General features: G+C 35.9%; 1 protein-coding gene across 19 annotated transcripts in view; it reads right to left on the bottom strand.

Annotated features, from left to right (window-relative positions):
* The window catches only part of LOC306883561 (MAP7 domain-containing protein 2-like), a 42,316-nt gene extending 31,258 nt beyond the window's left edge, over positions 1-11,058 (bottom strand). For 14 of the 19 annotated variants that reach the window (XM_079438900.1, XM_079438912.1, XM_079438911.1 and 11 more), the window contains exon 1: positions 10,984-11,044. In XM_079438900.1, the coding sequence (XP_079295026.1) occupies positions 10,984-11,029 (46 nt within the window). In that variant the 5' untranslated portion in view covers positions 11,030-11,044. Of the gene's footprint in view, positions 1-10,983 lie in introns of all 19 variants that reach the window. The other 5 variants (XM_079438903.1, XM_079438906.1, XM_079438905.1 and 2 more) reach the window with 3 other exon arrangements.
* Between the last annotated feature and the right edge of the window lie 8,635 nt (positions 11,059-19,693).

The following is a 19,693-nucleotide window of genomic DNA, read 5'->3' as shown; positions in this document are numbered from 1 at the left end:
TATTTGAATGCATAAAAACAACTTAGTTTATTTAAATTTATTCTTAAAATAGCCTTATGAAATGTTTTATTTTTCCTCAGAAATTCTGTGTTCTGTATCTGGTTTTCAAATGAAGACATAAAACATTAATTTAATTTCTCTTTAAATTATTGAAAATCAAAGTTTATTTATTTTGGTAAACAAAGGGGGGTTACTATTAAAATTAAAACATGGAATAACTGTTGTGTGATCATTACTAAAAAAATTTTTTTTTAGAATTTTAATAGTAGCCTAGTATTAACAGTGCTGTCTGCTGAACAATATTAATATATTTCTGCCGCAGTGTCTTCCAAGTTAAACCGAACTTTTATTTTGACGGGTTGTCTGAAATACCTTTACAGTTCTGTGTGTATATGATATGACGCTAGATTTACTCGAATCAAACGGTAAAATGCTCATGAAGTGAGTCTCAGAGCAGGTCTGGAGATGTTGTTCATGTCCTCATTTAGTTAGGCGGCAGAAGCTGAAATCACCGCGAGGCTCGAGCTTCAGTCTGTGTATAATTAACAAACCGTGCGATTTAAAGAGCGGACTGCTCCGTGCGCTTTCGAAACGCTCTCGCGGAGGTCAAACACTGATCAATCAGCACCGCGTCACTTCTAGTCAAACACACCTAGTGCTGCAGGATTATTGGCTCACTGACGGTGATGAGATTAACCCCTTAGGTATCGAAATTTGGTACCGAACGACAAGACGTTTTTCGATACTCGGTGGTATGGAGGCAATTCGGTCGGTGCCTAAAAAGTATCGAACTCGATACCCAGCCCTAGTTATCTAGAATTACTTTGAGCAGATAAAATACATATAATAATTTATTAATCAATCAATTATCATTTTGACTTAATCCTTTTCTTTATTTAAAGGCTGAAATGTGAGGTTTAAATTTTTATTAAACTTTTTCAAAGCTTCATTTGAACATTTATATTAGATATTTGAACATGCTATTAAACTGTTGTCAGTCAAGTTGTCATTTAAAATCCGAACATCATTGGTCAGGTTATTGTTTCAGTGATTATGCAAACAAAAAGTAATTTATTTGTTGTTTGTTGATTTTAAAATATAAAACTTGACATGATTTAGGTGTCGGTACTTTTTGAATATCTCCAGCACATTTTAACAATACCGTGATAATATTGATAACCGTCAATATTTGACAATAAAAGTTTTGTCACTATAATCGTGATAAGAAATTTTCATACCGTTACATTCCTACAATAAGGCATTAACAGTTAAAAAAAAAGCTACACTAAAGCAGGCTCTATTTGACCAGATGAATCACCCGTAGTTCAAGTCAGTATTGCCAGATCCACAGTTTTTCCTCAGGCACTAAACATTTGTACCACGCCTCGCATCCAATAATCACAAAGAGGTTGCTTGGTTGTTTGAGTTTTCACTCTTTTCCTCGCTTTCTTTCGGTTTTAAATAGCCTGCAAGCGCAGTGAGTGTTTTACTTTCGCTTTCAAATTAGCGGCAATTCGCCATCAAGCAGTTGTTTGCATTTAGTTTGAGTTTTCCGTCTTTCCCACACTTTCCTTCAATTTTAAATAGCCTAGTTTGAAAAAGCACCCTGCACATTTTACTTTCATTACGTTTGTTTTTAGTTTGAGTTTTCCCTCTTTCCCTCACTTTCCTTTGCTTAAATAGCTTATAAAAGCATTGTGCGCATTTTACTTTCACTTTTAAATTAGCAGCAAGTCGTCATTAATTGTACAAAATACAACGTAGAACATAGAACTTTTATTAACAAAATGAATAAAAATACACCATGCTATGCCTAATATAAAATAACAAATAACTTACACAAAGTTTAAATAGGTATACAAAACTAAAAATCAGTAAAGAATGAGGAACAAATAATAATGAAACGTAGAATGTTTATTAGCAAAACGAATAAGAATGTTTGGCGGCATGGCGACATACACTTTGATGCAAAATAATGAAAAAAAAAAAAAAAAAAAACCGTTTAAATAAAATAAAAATCAGCAAATACTGTGGAACCAAATAAATGAGAAACGAATGTTTGAAAAAAAACTTCCATCACGTAGATCAATGGCAGAAGTCAACAGGCTTTACAAAATCCAAAATATTTTTAAAACAGGCGCTTTTACATTTCGTTTTGAAACTCTTCCGCCATTGTCTTGTCTTTCACCTCACTCTTCTTGTCAGTCAGCTCAACTCACTCTCCTCAGGTGATTTAAATGAAATCTGATCTGTGATGCGCGACTGTTGTTCGTTCGGTGCGCTGCATTGAGCAGCCGCGTTCAGTTTTAATTGTAGTGTCCTCTAACTGAACTAAATACATTTTATTACTATAAAAAAATCGACGGTGGGGAACAGTGCCGCGGTGGGCAAGTGATGTAACCGGTGTTGTGGCTTAACACCGGTATCACCGCCAACACAGTCTATCACAGCAAGCCTAAAAAGTACAATAATAAAACAGTACGCTACAAATTAACTTATATAATCTAATTAACATAAACGAATAAGACGAGGCATGGCATAGGCTACACCAGAACGTTTAGCAAACACTGAGGAATCAAATAAATAAAGAACATTTAAAAGAAAGCCTCCATAGCCTAACGTGAGATAAACAGCAAAGACAAAACCAACATGTTCACCTTCTCTGGTTTAAGAAGCAGTCTCGTATTTTACTTTCATTTGAAAACCAAATCCTCCGTCCCGTCCGCCATCCTTTCCTCAGTATTCGCGTAATTTTTGCCGCTGGTGCTGACGCGGCGAGTATAAACCAGGCTCTGCTCCCAAAGAGCACTCATTGAAAGCGCCTCTCTCACTCTCTTCACATGATCAGAAATCTTAATCCTGCTGCACTGTGCGTTGGCTCTGCAGCGCGTGATTTATGCATGGAGCAGAGCATACGTTTTGGAGCAGCGCAGACCATGCACTGGCACAGATGCGTCAATTTTTAACTCGCACATAACTATCGGTATCGGCCGATATCATTCTGAATAATCGGCTATCGGTATCAGCAGAGAAATTCAGTATCGGTGCATCTCTAATATTAACAGTCCAATTGACTAGTTGTTCAGTCAGCCCACCAAGCAGCCAATTTTAAAAAAGTGCAGTTTTGCACATCCCTATATTAAAATAGCTTAAGCTTTTCTACTGCAGCTACTGACAGATGCAAAACAGCAGCAAACAGAGGAGGCTGGGTAATTCCTGCTCAAGTGAAAGTACCATATTCACCTGAACAAAATGCTTCATTAAAGCACGTGTACATTTAAAGAAAGTTGCTGTGAAATGAATTTAGTATTGTTCTTTTTGTCTCATCTGAAGCTCGGGATGACCTATAAGGAGGAGAGATGTGTCTGAAGAGCACTCAGGCCATAGTCCGTCAGACTCATTGAATATGCAAACGCCATCCGAGTCATACTTTGAACCTGTGGGCTTTGCGACATGCGGCATGCAAATGAACAATGGATAAAAACAATGGAGACTTTGTCTAGACCTTGCACATACATTCATAATGTAAAGACAACGAAGCCAAGCCCAAGCTGACCTCATATTGTTCCTCAGTGCAACTCCAATTAGTCTGCATGTTCTTTACGGGTCACTAAACAATAATGTTGTAATGATATAAACAAACATGAACATCTGTGGAATTGCAAGGATCAACTAATACTAAATTAGTATTACCTGGTGACCTCTAGTCATTTGTAATAATTGTGGAGGTTGTCTGTGATCTTAATCCCGAACGAATCGGCCATGTCTGTAATTTGTAAAGTAAAAATTCCCCTGCAAATGACCTACCATATTTTGCCGAACACCGAGGTCCTGTGATAATATTAGTCCTGTGCGCATTTTTATCCATCTTTCGTAAAGAATGGAGCGGTGTTGGACTGTTTGATAGTATTTTGGGTGCAGTCATATCGCTTCACCATACAATTTGCAGAAAGAGAAATCTGTAAAGGTTTTGAGGTTAATGTGTTACAAATAAATCAAGCATAAAGCTTGAGACATTATTTTAACCTGGTGAAATGTAAATGACATGACACAGGGCACTAAACTATATTAGTTCCTTTTTTTTTTTTAATCCATCTAATCGGACCATAGAACGGGACTCTCAAAGCCTTGACATCCGGGTATCTGGGAGAAAAGTCAGTAAATTCGAGTAAAATCACAGGCTTTGCTTATCCCGTGCGAATGCACCACACGAAATTCAGATGTGGGGGGTAATTTCAAAATCACACATGGTCCCCAGATAATACCAATCCCGTGCGAATAGGGCTTAAGAATTTATGGGTACCTTACAGGGGAAATGAGACCAGCATCAATGAGCACATAGCAAACATTTCATCATCATGGACCATCAATTGCTTTAACGGCTGATTATGTGTTTCATCTGAACAGATTTGGAGAGATTTAGCATTACACTAGCCCACCAATGGATCCTCTGCAGTGAATGGCTGCCGTCAGAATTAGAGTTCAAACAGCTAAAGAAACATCACAATAATCCACAAGCAATCCACAGTTCATCAGTTAACATCTTGTGAAGTGAAAAGCTGTGTACTTGTAATTAACAGGTCCATTATTAAGGCATTTTTCATTTCAATCCATTGCTTCTGGCTTAAATATGTGTCCTCTATCCATATATTCTCATGTGAAAAAGTCATCTCATGTAAATCAGGAGAGAAATATTCACAGACTAAGCACGGCTTACAAATGAAACAGTTATGAACAAATTTGTCGGTGGATTTTGATGTGAGAGGACAACAGGGGATACTTTTTACTTGGGGAAGCGTAATTATGGATACATATTTTGGCCTGGAAGCAACAATTTAAAGTTATAACCCCTTAATGATGGATTTGTTTCACATCATAATATTTTAAGTGTTGGACTGGAGTCATGTGGTTTATTGTAATCAAGGTTATTATAGTTTTGAATTTTAAAATTATTTTAATATCGTTTTCAAATTTGCTATAAAATTCAGTTTAGTTTTTATTAGTTTCATTCATATTTTTGCTAGTTTTAGTTTCGTTTTTATTTTGTGAACATTTTTATTTAGTTTTTATATAGTTTAGTTTCAGTTTTAATTAAAGTTTAGCAGAGGCCAAAGAAAGACTTAAGCATAATTAGTAAGGCAAACATTTAGCGACACAAAATTAATGTCATATCTAATGGTGTGTTGAAATATTTAATATGAAAATAAATGTAGCATAATTTGATTATATTAGATGTCTTTTTTCTTATTAAGAACATTTTTTCTTATTTTCTTATTAGTTTTCTTATAACCATAATCATGATATGGAACTGTCGTGTCTTGCTCACTTTTCCGTGAACAGCCGCGTAAAAATCATAACTGGTCTAATGAAATTCAATAATAACGGCAATCGTATTTAACAGTAAAGGCTCATATTTGAATATGTTCTTTTCTTTATTTCTGAAGAATTATTAGAGTGTGCATGATGTGATTTAGCCTATGCATATTTGTTCGAAAGCCTGGCAGAGTGATCACAAGATGCTAATGTTAGACCAAAGTTTTGTATTGTTTACAGAAAGGATGCGCGTTCTCATCTTTTTTTCTGTTAATTATCATGTTGCGCTGCGTGTCTGTTTTTCTTCAAAGCACCAACTTAGAATGTCTAATGTTGGTTTGATTGCTTGCGTTACATGAGAAAATAATTTTGCCCACCTGATGTTTTAGATTAATGCGGGTGCAGTTCGGCTTATGTCAAAAAGTTCTGGTCTGGTACAGAAATAAATTAGTGCTGCTGTCAGATAACGGGTTGGGTGATCTGTTAAGTACTGCTGGTGCAGGTTTACCAAACAGAACCCATGCAGGACTCTGCTTTAAACTGCTTTGCATCTCTCCGTCAGATAACCCCATGTGCGTGATGCGACATTTACAGGTATTTCCCTAAACCGCCACACAGCAAATATATTTTTCCGCCAAGGGGTGAGAACGTAATAATTATGAAAACGATTATTTATTTTTCGTATTATTATTTTATTTCAGTTAGTTTTTCAGTTGTTAACAGTTGGGAAGTCGTGGCCTAATGGTTAGAGAGTCGGATTTGTAATCCAAAGGTTGCGGGTTCGAGTCTTGGGCCGGCAGGGATTGTGGCTGCCCACTGCTCCTGGTGTGTGTTCACGGTGTGTGTGTTCACTGCTGTGTGTGTGTGCAGTGGATGGGTTAAATGCAGAGCACGAATTCCGAGTATGGGTCACCATACTTGGCTGAATGTCACTTCACTCACTTCACTTAGTTTCGTTTCGTTTTAGTTTTTCAAATATTTTGTCATTTTTATTTTATTTCAGTTTACGAAATTGTTTTTTCATCAATCGTTTTCGTCTTAGTTTTAGTTTTCGTTTACGAAAATAACCTTGATTGTAGGGCTGGGCGGTATATCGAGTTTATATATTCTTTATAAGCGATACGATATAAGGCAATAACGTTTATATCAATATACAGTAGTTTGAAATGAGCGCATCTGAAAATATAGCGGAGGACACACACTGAGCTAAACATGTGACAAACTTTATATGAAGGGCTTTAAAAAAAAATCTTAAAATATAGAATCCTATAGTTTAGTTTCCGTTTAAAACAGCTCTGACAGAAAGACTGCGTGTGCCGCTGACAGAGACTTGCGCTGTTTAATGTGTTTGAGATGTGCGGTTTTCCAAAATGCATAACTTACATTTCACAGTTATGTTCTCCATTTGTAAATGTTAGAAAGCCATGGAAATATTTCCATTTTGCTGTCAGAAGTGCATGAGCCTTCTGCTTTGAGATTCTCCGCTAAACTTCACAGACTAACAGACAAAGCGCAATGTAATAGGAGCGCAATAATTCTTACTAAAATATACATTTTGTTGAAATATTTGTAGTTAATAAACAATAAATGTGACATATGTAGAATTTTAAACCTACATGTAAGTGTATTAGTATGATAGCACTAACTGTAAAGTGACTGTTAATGGGGTAATCAAAACAGCCTTTTTACTCAATTTGTCTGTGCTTTTTTATTTTCATTTTTAATTTAGTAAATTTAGCTTCTGCTTTAAAAGCATTATTTTTGTTTTTAGATTGCAATGTTAGAATGTTAGAATGTAATGTGATTTTAACCATTTTTTAACATAACATATGCCTATGGTTACATTCACTTTATTTGTTTAATCCAAATACAAAAGCGTATAAATACCGAGATATGTATACCGCAAATCAGCCAAAAAATACCGAGATATGAATTTTTGCTCATATCGCCCAGCCCTACTTGATTGTAATGATTTTATCAGCTGTTTGGACTCTCATTCTGACGGCACCCATTCACTACCATTGGTGAGCAAGTGATGCAATACTACATTTCTTTAAATCTGTTCAGATAAAAACAAACAAAAAAAACACTCATCTATATCCTGGATGGCCTGAGAGTGAATTTCCAGCTAATTTTTATTTGTTGGTGAACTATTTCTTTAATCTGTACCAGAAGGAAACAATGCATTGTATCACAATGCTTTGATGTGATTAAGATACTCCAGATTACTGGTTGTCAAAACAAAGCTATTATATCATTGGCCATCAGATCCTTCAATATTACCTTATGTCATGGCCATAGACAAAATCAAAAGCCAATCTGCATTGTTCTCAATATTTAAACAACAGTGACTGCTGATCATTGAGCTTTAAATTGTATATGGAACAAAAACACACACTAAAACCAGACTAGGGTTGCATCATCCCTTCTGACAACAGCTTCCCAGTTCAAACTGTCAGATGACAAGTTGGGCTGTTCAACAAACCCTCATTCACTCAGTCTGACAGAACACAAAGAACGGTTATACAAATAGCAACACTACACTCTCTATGTCCTGCCATGCACATCCAAGGAGAGCCAGCAGTCAGGGAGAGTCAGCGCTCAGTGGGTCAGTGGGGTCCTGTTACCGCTTACTGTTTGCCTCACTCTCTTTCTCTTTTTGCTGCAGTAGCAGCCCGTTATTGGGACAACAGGAAGTCTCTAAGGCAGATGCCTGGGGAGGAACGTGCCTGCATTTTTCAATTATTCAGGCCTCAACAGAACGCACAGCTGTGGTTTTACATACACTCACATACTAACACATAATAGCAAAAATCAACTAGTTTGCGAGTTGCATGGACAACTAATTGGTTTTAAGGAAGTCATATACAATACGTTGGTTCAGGGTTTGACAGACCTTTATTGAACAATTATAAGCACAAAATTAAAATTTTGACTAATTTGAAGCCATCTTAAAAATATAAGCCTTGTAATGTGATGCTCGAAAAACAGTGCAAGCAACTTAAATATCTAAAGAGATCCATGTGAACACGTGTGCCTGTACCAGTGGTGCTTAAAGACTATGAATTTAAAAGACGCAACTTTTCTGGGTGGGTTTTTCCAAGCAAACTGTATCAGAACTATATTATAGCACATTAATTAAAGCAAAAGCACTGCTGCTAAAAATATCAAAACTTTTAAAAGAACTAGTCACTCTCATATTGACTAATTGGTTGAAAACCCTATCCACAATGCAGTTCTTGTACAGGATTAGTGGGGACACCTGGACTATGTAAGCTTGGGCTATTTCAAGATGATGATGACATGTAGAAAGCAAAGTATGCTTGCTTGCTGGAGGCTAATAATAGTGTTACCATCAGCACTGGACCTTTAAGCAAGTCTATATATCTACTATTTGCAACCAAGGTAGCTCACCTGGTACATCACTGCACTTGCGATGCAGAGTGCTTGGGTAAGAGTCCCGTTAATCACAAGTCATGATAAAAGGGCTCAATGACTTGTAGAACAAGCTAAAATGGCATGGTTGCTTCAGCAAATGCATTACATTTTTAAGGTTTTTTAACGCTTTTAAGATTGCATTAAAGTTTTTAGCACCACATATTGGACATCTCATTTCAAAACTGCTGCAATGCAAAAAATAACCAACCATATAAAACAACACCAAATTCACATTAATCAAGTTTGGGTAAAACTGAATGCACCACAACTCACTAGAGACATTTCACTTTGAAAGTGTTGTGAAATGTGCAAGAATGATCGTAAATATAATTTTGGAGAAATATAACACAGGTTTATCCAATGATACTGGGTTGCATATTTGACTGCTGCTGCACTTAAACAAATGTCTTTACTACAAAAGCAAAAGAAAAATAAAGCTCTGCAGGTCAACGTTCATTACCTGTAGGACTGAAATACAAATATAAGCCATTTTGCTTCACAAATTTGTTCCATACACTGTTGTTTCTAAAAGCTATTGCCTTTAAAAATAACCATTCAGAGGGAGGCCCTGACTATTTAACAAGGAGACAATTCTGTCAGCCAAGAATGACGAGTACGCCTGATAAACAAAGGTGCTACCCATTTAATATTGACTTATAACCAGCCTGGTGGATTACGATAACAACAGCTCAATATCACATGACACTAACCTGCCATGTTATTTTTCATGCTCTTCAATAATAGCTTTAAAAACGCAAAAAAAAAAAAAAAAAAAACTGACTAGACCTAAAAAGTAATGGTATTTGAGCATTCATTCTTGTAGACATAACCAAATATGTGCAGTTTATGACCACTGGACTCCACCCTATAGTATGTTTGCAGTCAGGCCAGGGCAGGATGCAGATCTTGATGTGAACCAACTTTGAGGTTTCTAACCACACTGTGACCGTTTCTAGCGATTTAATAAATTGAATTCAAGCTCTACAACAACAAACCTTCCAGAAAAGAAGCTAAAATGGCATACAAAAAGCAGAAGTCTTTCAGGACTGTTATGTTTCTTACACAAGCACTTTTACCACTCTGTGACATTAACCGCAGGCTACAGTGACAGCTAAAGGTACTAGTTTATTAGTGGCAGCATAGGCTAAACACAATGCATCAAAAGTGCAACTCATTCCTCATTAGCAAGGCAGAAGAGGATGCAAAGCAAGCAAGCAACCCATGCATGTTTTCCTTAGAGGGTGGAACTAGTAAACAGAGTTTGATGGTTTGCTGCACACAGCAACTGCAATGATGCTGATAGTAGTGAGAAAATGACAATTAATATTCTTCCTGAAAGATCAGATGATAAACGACCAAGTTATATATCCATCTCCAACTGTAATGTGTGTATACATCCTGTTTAGCAATTACTGATCAAGATAGCCAACAAGACAGCAATGCAGAAGCTCACCTCACATACTCAACATAAGATATAAAGAGAAAAATGCTGCTAAACATCCACAGATCAGTAAACACTACTTTAGTGATGCCTGTGCGTAGTTTGTTGTTGCAGCTGAACTATACACGTTATTGGTTTCACTCATATAGCTCAAAACAATACAAAACACTCACCTCCATCACATGAAGTTCTCCGACTAATTTAGTTCTGTAATTTAACTTACAAGCGAACTATTTCAATTTCAGTGTCTCTTTTTGCCATGTAAGTTACTGTAGATAGGAAGTGTATGTAGAAACCAACTTACGAGACTGCAAAGGGTTTATAAACATGTAAAAGCGTTATATTAAGTGAATATTCAGTATAATAGGGAAACAATAAGTTTAAAACAATAAACGCAAGGATATAGTCTCTGTAGAGATAAGAGAAACATACAAATATGAGATGATGTGTCGCTGTCAAACCAGACATCACTTATCAAGCCTCCCTACAGACCCAGCATACACAACACTAAATTCATCCTATCTAAACATTAAACTGTACAAGAACATAAACGTGAACAAACACAAACTTGTTGTCTGGTCCTGCAGTAAGTTTAGCAGTTAGCTGGCCGTTATCCGTCCATCTAAGCCCGCTAACTCTCCCCCCCAAACCGCCTCAATGAAAGTAACGGATTTAAGCCCTCAGTCGTCCAAACAACCTCCAAACAAAGCCACAGTATTAAAGATTTGTCATATGACTGGTTTACGCAACGAGAACTTGTCAAAACAGGTTGTAAATCAGTAAAATCTTACCCATTTGCGCCCGCAACCCTTTCAGAGACGTTGCACCCTCCGCCATTTTTGCCGATTTTTTTTTTTTTCGTGCTGTTTGACGCTGACACATTAGAGGCGCGCGGGGACGCCGACTGCAGAAGGCGACAGCGACATCTAGCGTTTGGACGCACGCACTGCAGAACAAAGCAAGAGCGCTCGGTGCTGTTCAAACCGGTGTCCGTGACCGCAAGAGGGTGCGTGGAAAATTTGAGAAAAAGTTAAAAAAGGTATATGTGACCCTGGATCACAAAACCAGTCAAAAGGAATATACATCATCATCTGAAAGCTGAATAAATAAGCTTCCCATTGATGTATGGTTTGTTAGGACAGGACAATATTTGGCAGACTATACAGCTATTTGAAAATCTGGAATCTGAGGGTGCAAAAATATTGAAAAATTCTAAATATTGAGAAAGTAGCCTTTAAAGTTGTCCAAATTAAGTTCTTAGCAATGCATATTCCTGATCAAAAATTAAGTTTTGATACATTTACGGTAGGACATTTACAATATATACATTTGTGGAATATGATCTTTACTTAATATCCTAATTATTTATTTTGGCATAAAAGAAAAATCAATCATTTTGACCCATGCAATGTATTGTTGGCTATTGCTACAAATATACTCGTGCTACTTATGACTGGTTTTGTGCATGGTCCAGGGTCACATAAGATAATAGATGATATTTAAAAAAATTGCTTTGACTTTAGTACAATGACAATATAAAATCTGTTTAATTGATTTTGGAAATAGCATGTTGTCTTCTTATTAAAATCACAATTAACATTTTTCTCACACATTACAAAAGGTGATTTAAACATGAAAATTGGCTATATACCGTAACTCTCTTTATATTTTATGAATTAATATAATATTTGAAGGGTCCTTAGCATCAAACAGTTTGGAAATCCTTATTATAAACTCTCCACTGTTATTAGTCTATCCTTTATGTAGACTATGTATGTATGTATGTATGTATGGAGGCCCCCTGTATTTTTCCAAAATTAATCAAAAGTGCCCTTCTCTCAACAGTTATCAACAATATATTGTGGTCAGTATTCTGTGTACAAAACAGTAACTAATGGCTCAAAACTCTGAAAATACCTGTTTATTTTTACTTACATCTTTCAGTTTGAGACGTTTTTGCCATTTTATTGCTATAGATTGTGTGCATCTTAAACAAGCTCAAATTTCAATGGACAATGTTATTCGTAAATCGGTTGAAAACTACACTGTCTGTTTTCCGTTGTTGTTGTTGTTTTTTTTTTTTTACTAAAATATCAAAAGTAGAAGAAGTGGCATTAATTCTGAGTAGTGTTAAATTTATTCTCATTATGTTTGTGTATTGATATACCGTTTATTGTTAGAAGAAACTTGAGGGTTAAATGAAGCCCCACCCACAGGCCTATTAAGTGAAGTGTACAAAGTTCAAGTTCAAGGGCTATTATTTCAATTGAGATCATTTGCATATAAGCAGAGTTACATAATCAGTTATTCGGAAAAACTACTTTTATTGTTATTATTATTTATTTATTTTTGAGTTATGCTTTTAATTCCAAATAATAATAGTAATAATAATAATAAAAATAAATAAAATAAACAAGGGATTTGGTGCACAGGCTTAGCATATTTTCCTTTTACCACTGGAGCTTTGATAATATGTTGAATGAGAAACTGACAGGATCAGCAAAGCTGTGGTCAACCCCTCCCTTTAAGAAAACACCATATTCCCTTTGGCAGTACTGCTTTTCTGGCATCTCAGACTGCTTCTTTTCATTTTAGCCATAGTTTGCAGGACCCTCATTCATCTTTTATAGCAAGCCGAGCCTTGTATCAGTTACACATATTAAATAATGCACCAGCACTTGTGTTATTTAACACTTACTGTAAGCCAGTAGTGGATGTGCCTGTGAGGGAATGTCAGGGCTTCAGATATACAGATCGTCTAGCCCATACATCCCACAGACATAGCCACAATCTACAACAATAGCTGCTATGACTAATTCATTGGCCAGTGCAGGGCAAAACAAAACTGGTTTCGCAAACTTGTGTGACCTGAACTGAAGTTATAACTGTTGCAGCTGAAGATATGCTATGTTATAAGTGTCTTACACTTTTAGCATTCTGCAAAAGGTAGTATTTTTTGTAGGCTATTAATATTTATTTTCACGATGACTGTGTTTTGATCACTAATGTCATGGAGAAATAAGCAGCACTGAATGTATTTTAATTCAACACTGATGATACTTAAATATAAACTATAATAACTGATATCTGTCACAGCCTTGACAATCTTTCCATAAGCGTGAAATCATCATTTTGGTGTCTAATGTTGAAAAAAGCGGTGTATAGAAGTATGTGTGAAACCTCTTACACGGGAACACGGTTGTGTAATTTTTCACAGTCTTGTGGTAAATACTTTCAAGCTTCTTGCAAAATACCCTGAATGGGAAATTTAGAGGAAATGGTGGAGGCTGAAACCTTCCTTTCCCCTTGTGTTAAAATGATCTCAAGTACAGAGAGAGGTTAATTAATCCCTTTCTTCAAAACTGTTTTGGCAACATTCCCTCTATTTTTGAAAAACACACAATGTAAATCTTTGGAAATATAAGAAAGAAACTAAGAGCAGTCAATAATGTTGCCCTCTTAACTTCCTGTATAGTTATGTTATTTTACAATTATGTGTAGCTTTATTCTTTGCTGATTCGTGAGATTGAACTCTTTTTTTTTTAAATAGCTTCATTTGCACATTGAAATTAATCAGAGATGGTGGTTATTAAGAATGTTTTTAACTAAAATGTATTTTATATTTTTTTAACCTTGTCTTCAGAACAGCTCAAGATATAGATTAAAATAGCCTTAAGATAAATAGAAATATATCTCTAAAGAAACCAGTGCTGTCTTGCTGACAGAAGAAAGAGGCTCATTGAAATTATTTATATCTATATTCTTCTTTTATAAGCTTTCACAGCTTTGTCCATACTCTGTCAACATCAAGCATTTAAAAAATAAAATATGGGAAATGCCCACTCAGCCAATATTTATTTATTTACTTAGTTCATGTCTTGTTAGATAGGTATACAAACCTCCTTATTTTGACATGCTGGATTATTCACTTGCAGTTGCTACAAATAACCTTTGTAGTAATTTGCTGTGAAACAGCAAGATTTCTGTAATGGAAATCGGGGCTTTTATCTTTTTTCTAAGCAAAGGCGTATAATTTAGGGATGCTAGAGACATGCCCCTACCAGTATCCAGTGACTAAACTGTCCCTAGTAATAACTGTGATGAAACAAGCCCATGTAACTACTGCTGTTGTGTCTACTATTGATATTAGGCCCATGATAAATTAAAGTAAATACACTAGAAAACCAAGAATGGACATTTAATAAATGCGTAAATTAACATGCATGTGCGGAGTAAGAACGTTAAAACATATGTGCACAGTTTGGTTGAATGTTAGGCCTATGTTTACCCTCTTTAAAACTGAAGAGTGTGTGGTTTATCTGTGAGTAAGGTGCACGTTGTGTTTGTTACTCGCAACAGTAGGGTCCCAGGCTAGTTGTTAGCACTCTGATGCTGCTTTAATGTTGTTGTTTTTACATAATCCATAATCAAAATTGTGTAATTATTGTCTGATGAATATGCTGACATAAAAAGCTCTGTTTTATATGTTAGCTACGCTATCATAAATGTATGTTTGCTACAATAGGAATACACTTTAGATGACATTAAGCTGTGGTCAAACCCTTGCAAATTAAACATGGTATTTACTAATAAAACCCAAAAAATTTAACCATGGTCTTGCTAAACTAACCATAGTTTAACCATGGTATTTGTAGTAAAACTGTGGTTACACAAATGCTCAAAAAAAACCTGGTTACTACACTTTTACTATAATAGGACCATGGTTCATTTTCATAAGGGAAATGCCAAAATGTTGGGGTAGTTGGATGGGGAGGGGGGTGGTTATGTCCCCTCCAACGTCAAAATCGAACTTTTGCCCTCACTGTTTTGTGTTCCTCTTCTTCTCCCAGTTGCTCTTTTTACATTGACTATCACTCTGTAGCCTATTAGACTAATACAATCAGATACAACAATAAGTTCTCAAATATGTATTACAAAATATACTTATAAATTGAACATTCTTCAATGGTAGGCCTATAAGATGACTGGATGTTTTCAACTGATTTCCTATTGAACTGTCACCAGTTGAGGATCAAACTATTTAAATTATAGCAAATTATGCTCAACCATAATACACAACTAACAAGTATTTTGAGGTGCAAAATACACGTTTTACTAAGTTAGCAGTAAACCGGTTAGCTTGACCTGAATGCTTGTAGATTTGTGTTGGATGTTTCGAGGTGGAAAGGATGTTATCTTGGAAATATGGATATTTTATTGGTAAATATCATACCTTTCAGCTTATTTTAGTTAATGTTATAAAACTAGCAAGCGACGCCTTTAGTAGTACTAATGATTTGTGATAAGTGCTAAATGATAATGCATCTAAATTCCAATCTAAATCAAATGTTTAAAAAACGAGTTTATATGACACTCCCAATCTGAAATGATGGTTTGGGAATCATTTGATTGGGAGATCGGGACTTCGGAGTGTGGATCACGAATCAATTGATTTGGATCGGAACTTCGGAGAAGGTTCGTGAATCATTTGATTTAGATTGTGATTTCAGAGCGGGTTCATTATATCATCATCTTTTGATTCAGATCAGAACTTCAGAGCACGTATTGTGAATCATTTGATTTCTATTGGAACCTTTGAACAGGCTTGATAATTATTTGATTCAGATCAGAACTTCGGAGCGGGTTTGCGAATCATTATTCAGAGCGGGATTTCGGATCGTGAATATTTCATTTAGATATAGGAACTTTGTAGCGGGTTTGCAAATCTATTGATTCAGAATGGAAGTTTGGAACAGGTTCGCAAATCTTTTGATTCAGATTGGAACTTCAGAGAGGGTTTGTGAATCATTCGCTGATGATACTGTGGTTCTGGGCCTCATCTCCAACAACGATGAGACCGCATACTTGGATGAGGTAGAGAGTCTCACATCATGGTGCCAGGACAACTGTCTCTCACTGAATGTGGGGAAAACTAAAGAACTGATCATGGACTTTAGGAAGAGACAGCAGCAGCCCTACTCTCCTCTCAGGATCAGTGGGACCCCTGTGGAGAGGGTGAGTAGCTTCAAGTACCTCGGCGTAAACATCTCCGAGAACCTGACTTGGACTACACACATCCAATCACAGGTTAAGAAAGCCAGGCAAAGACTGTACCATCTGCGACAGCTGAGGAAATTCAGGGTCTCACCAGCAATCCTGAAAACTTTCTATTCAGGGACCATAGAAAGTGTATTCACTCAGTGCATCTCAGTGTGGTATGGAAACAGCTCCAATCAGGACTGCAAAGCACTACAGAGAGTTGTGCGCTTAGCTGAGCGCATCTCAGGGTCTGCTCTCCCCTCTATGCAGGACATCTACCTCAAACGCTGCAAAAGTAGAGCTGTTAAAATCTTCAAGGACTCTAATCACCCTGGTAACTGTCTATTCACTTTGCTTCCATCTGGTAAGCGCTTCCGTAGCCTGATGGCAAAAACTGAGAGACTTAAGAGGAACTTCTTTCCCCAGGCCATCAGGCTCCTAAACTCTAACTCTGTGTCATAATATCACTTGACTCCATGTAATATCACCATATCAACAAGTTATTCATTCATAATTTTTTCTCCATGTAAATATCATATATCAATAAGCTATTCATAATTTTTCTCTACCTCATATTGCTGCTATTCAAATACCCTGTACAACTTTTTGCACATTATTTTTTGCACATTCCTCTCATTACTATTTGTCAACAACATACTGACCTGCACATTTATATTTATATTTTTTATCCTATCTTATCTTATTTTATCTTATCTTTTATTTTATGTTTGTACTTCTTCTTAATATTTGTATACTTTATAATTGCACTGTCCTTGGAGCGGACCTGACCTACATTTCACTGCTGGTTATACTCTGTATAATCGTGTATGTGACAAATAAAACTCTTGAATCTGAATCTTGAATCTTTTATTGGAATAAAGACAAGGTTCAATAACACAGAATGTCCATATAAAATCAGCAACTATGTCACTCGTCTCTCTAAATGTTTAAAAACACTGCTAATGAAATCTGACAATGATATGAAACCTAAAATTACAAGCACTGTTATTGTTGTTGATGTTGCTGTTTTAGTTATTTCATTATAATTTAAAAGAAATTACAGGCCATTAATGATAAAACTTATTCCATGTCATTTATCATCTATGTTACAATGGCAGATTTTTTTTACTAATAAAAAGATAAATATGCTCTATAATAATCACAAAGTATGTCTCCAAGTGAAAAAAAAATGCAAATATCTGTCCAAATAAGAATTATGAAATCAAGCTCAGAGAGAGCTTTAGGTTGCCACTATAAAATCTAATTAAATTTGTTTGGTGAGAGCTATCTGGAAGAATCAAATCTAATCTGAACACCTGAGGAGAAACATTACCTGAACTGTTTGCTTAAGATCTGAAACAACTTCCTGTTAAGATGGTATAGACTCATACTGGCCACACAAATATATGCAGAACTGCTCATGTCATGAAAACATGAACAGTTCCGCATATTCATTGTCATGTGCTATCTTTTGTGACATTATTATAACTTCCAAAAATCCAGCATGTAGATCTTTCAGACGTTGGTGATCAATCCCTGTAGCTTCAATCACGCTGCTCTTATTATCACTAAGCTTTTACAGAGCAAGCTGACACAAATACATTATCCACCCACCACTGACTCTATATCAGAAATATTCTTCCTATTTAGCAAGAGTCATGCCTTTGCAGTATATTCATCACACAACATGCACCATTAATCTTGAACCATTTATGAGGTGTGTCTCCTCCCACATTCATGAGTGATAATGATAAACCTAATAAAAATCATCTCAATCAGAATGACCAGTCTAGGTCTCAGTGGTGTGAAAAAGAAACAGATTCATGAAAGGGTTAATTAACTGGTTCATCATAAGAATAACTGATTCCGGATACTGTTCCTTGTTGACCCATGCACGGATCCTTTTATGTTTATTACTGTCTTTACGATTAATAAATAACTTATCAACAAGAGATTGGGCGTGGATTTTGTCTCATTTGAGGAAAGGTCCTGCGCTGGATATATTTAGAGGACAACATACCCTCATATCATTTGCTAACTTGGGTTTCCATAATTTATGTTGTTTTGTTAATACTTATGTGTTTTTCATTCATAACACAGAAGAAAGAGAAATGTCATAACACAGTAAGTAGTTATTTAATTCAATTACATAAGATAGTAATGTAATCAATATTTCTCTATTTGGATGGTTTGCCTTTTCTAATTTAAACATAGAGAGTTTTAATTTAAATTCTTTGAATTTTAAAGGTGTTTGAAAGCTGTTGTTTTTTTTAAGTTAGGACACTGTAGAAATACTTTGTCTTTTTATTTTTTATTTTTTTTAGATACATCATGAAAACCTTCAATAAATACCTGCTCGTGACTGTTTACATGTGGATTTTGGGCTCTTCCCTCAATTGTGCAAGTATGATTTTTCTCTAAACTCTTTCTTGAATTTATTTTGTAATTATCTTTTCTCCATGCCCATGTTACTCTATTTCTTGGGAAAATATCAGTAAAAGTTTTCTATTGCTAAAAAGGATATTATTTGTTGATTATTATTTTTGAGTGAAGGGAATGACTTGTGTTTAACTCTTAAACACATGTTTATGTTTGACATTTATAAGTGTCTGTTAATAGCGACAAGAGACTGACAATAATATTTTGCTTGTTAACATGTGAGTGATCAGTTTAAGAAGACTGATGCAAACTGTTGCATTAATTGGTTGCTCTTAGATGAAAATAGACCCCTAATCTGTAATCTGTCATTTTTAGGCTCAAGCCTATGGGGGATGAAGAAGGCCTTTACTGCCCAATCCTGTGTTTGGATGCTGAATAAAAGTGCTATCATCCCACCTTTAGAGGAACTGAGTGTCTGCATCAACCTCAAGAGAAATACTGGCACTTCTAAATGGACTGCTTTTGACTACAAAGGTCCAGGTCAACAGCACATGGAGCTTGGCTTATCTGGAAATATGGGCAATGTAATAGCCTCTCTTTTTGGAGAAGAATGGACAGTTGCTTATGACATGACCGTAAAAATGTGGCACACAGTTTGTCTGACATGGTCGAGTCATAATAGGCTTTTCCAGGTGATCATTAATAAAGACTTTTTTGAATTTCATTTGAATGAAATGTCACCCAGGTTCCTTGCCGCAAACGGTACCCTGAGTTTGGGAGTGTCACATAATTTTGTTGGAGGTTCTATTGATTTTGAGACTGGGAAGAACTTTCTGGGGGACATGTCCTTGTTCCGGATGTGGGGAGTGCAGATGATTCCACAGCAGCTGGATGCACATAGATGTGTAGATGGGAATATTGTGACTTGGAGAGAGCAAGATTGGGATCAGAAGTGTCCACCTATTCCGGATGACAGCTTTACATGTGGTGAGAAATATAGAATGAATGTTACAATTGTGTTATATGATGAAATGCATTATTGTCATTGCATTCTAACGAACTGTATCTTCACCACATTTCAGA

Source organism: Barbus barbus, assembly GCF_936440315.1.
Source record: "Barbus barbus genome assembly, chromosome: 17".
Taxonomy (NCBI): Eukaryota; Metazoa; Chordata; class Actinopteri; order Cypriniformes; family Cyprinidae; genus Barbus; species Barbus barbus.
The sequence above is the reverse complement of the archived record's forward strand: the minus strand, read 5'-3'. Positions and strand labels throughout refer to the sequence as shown.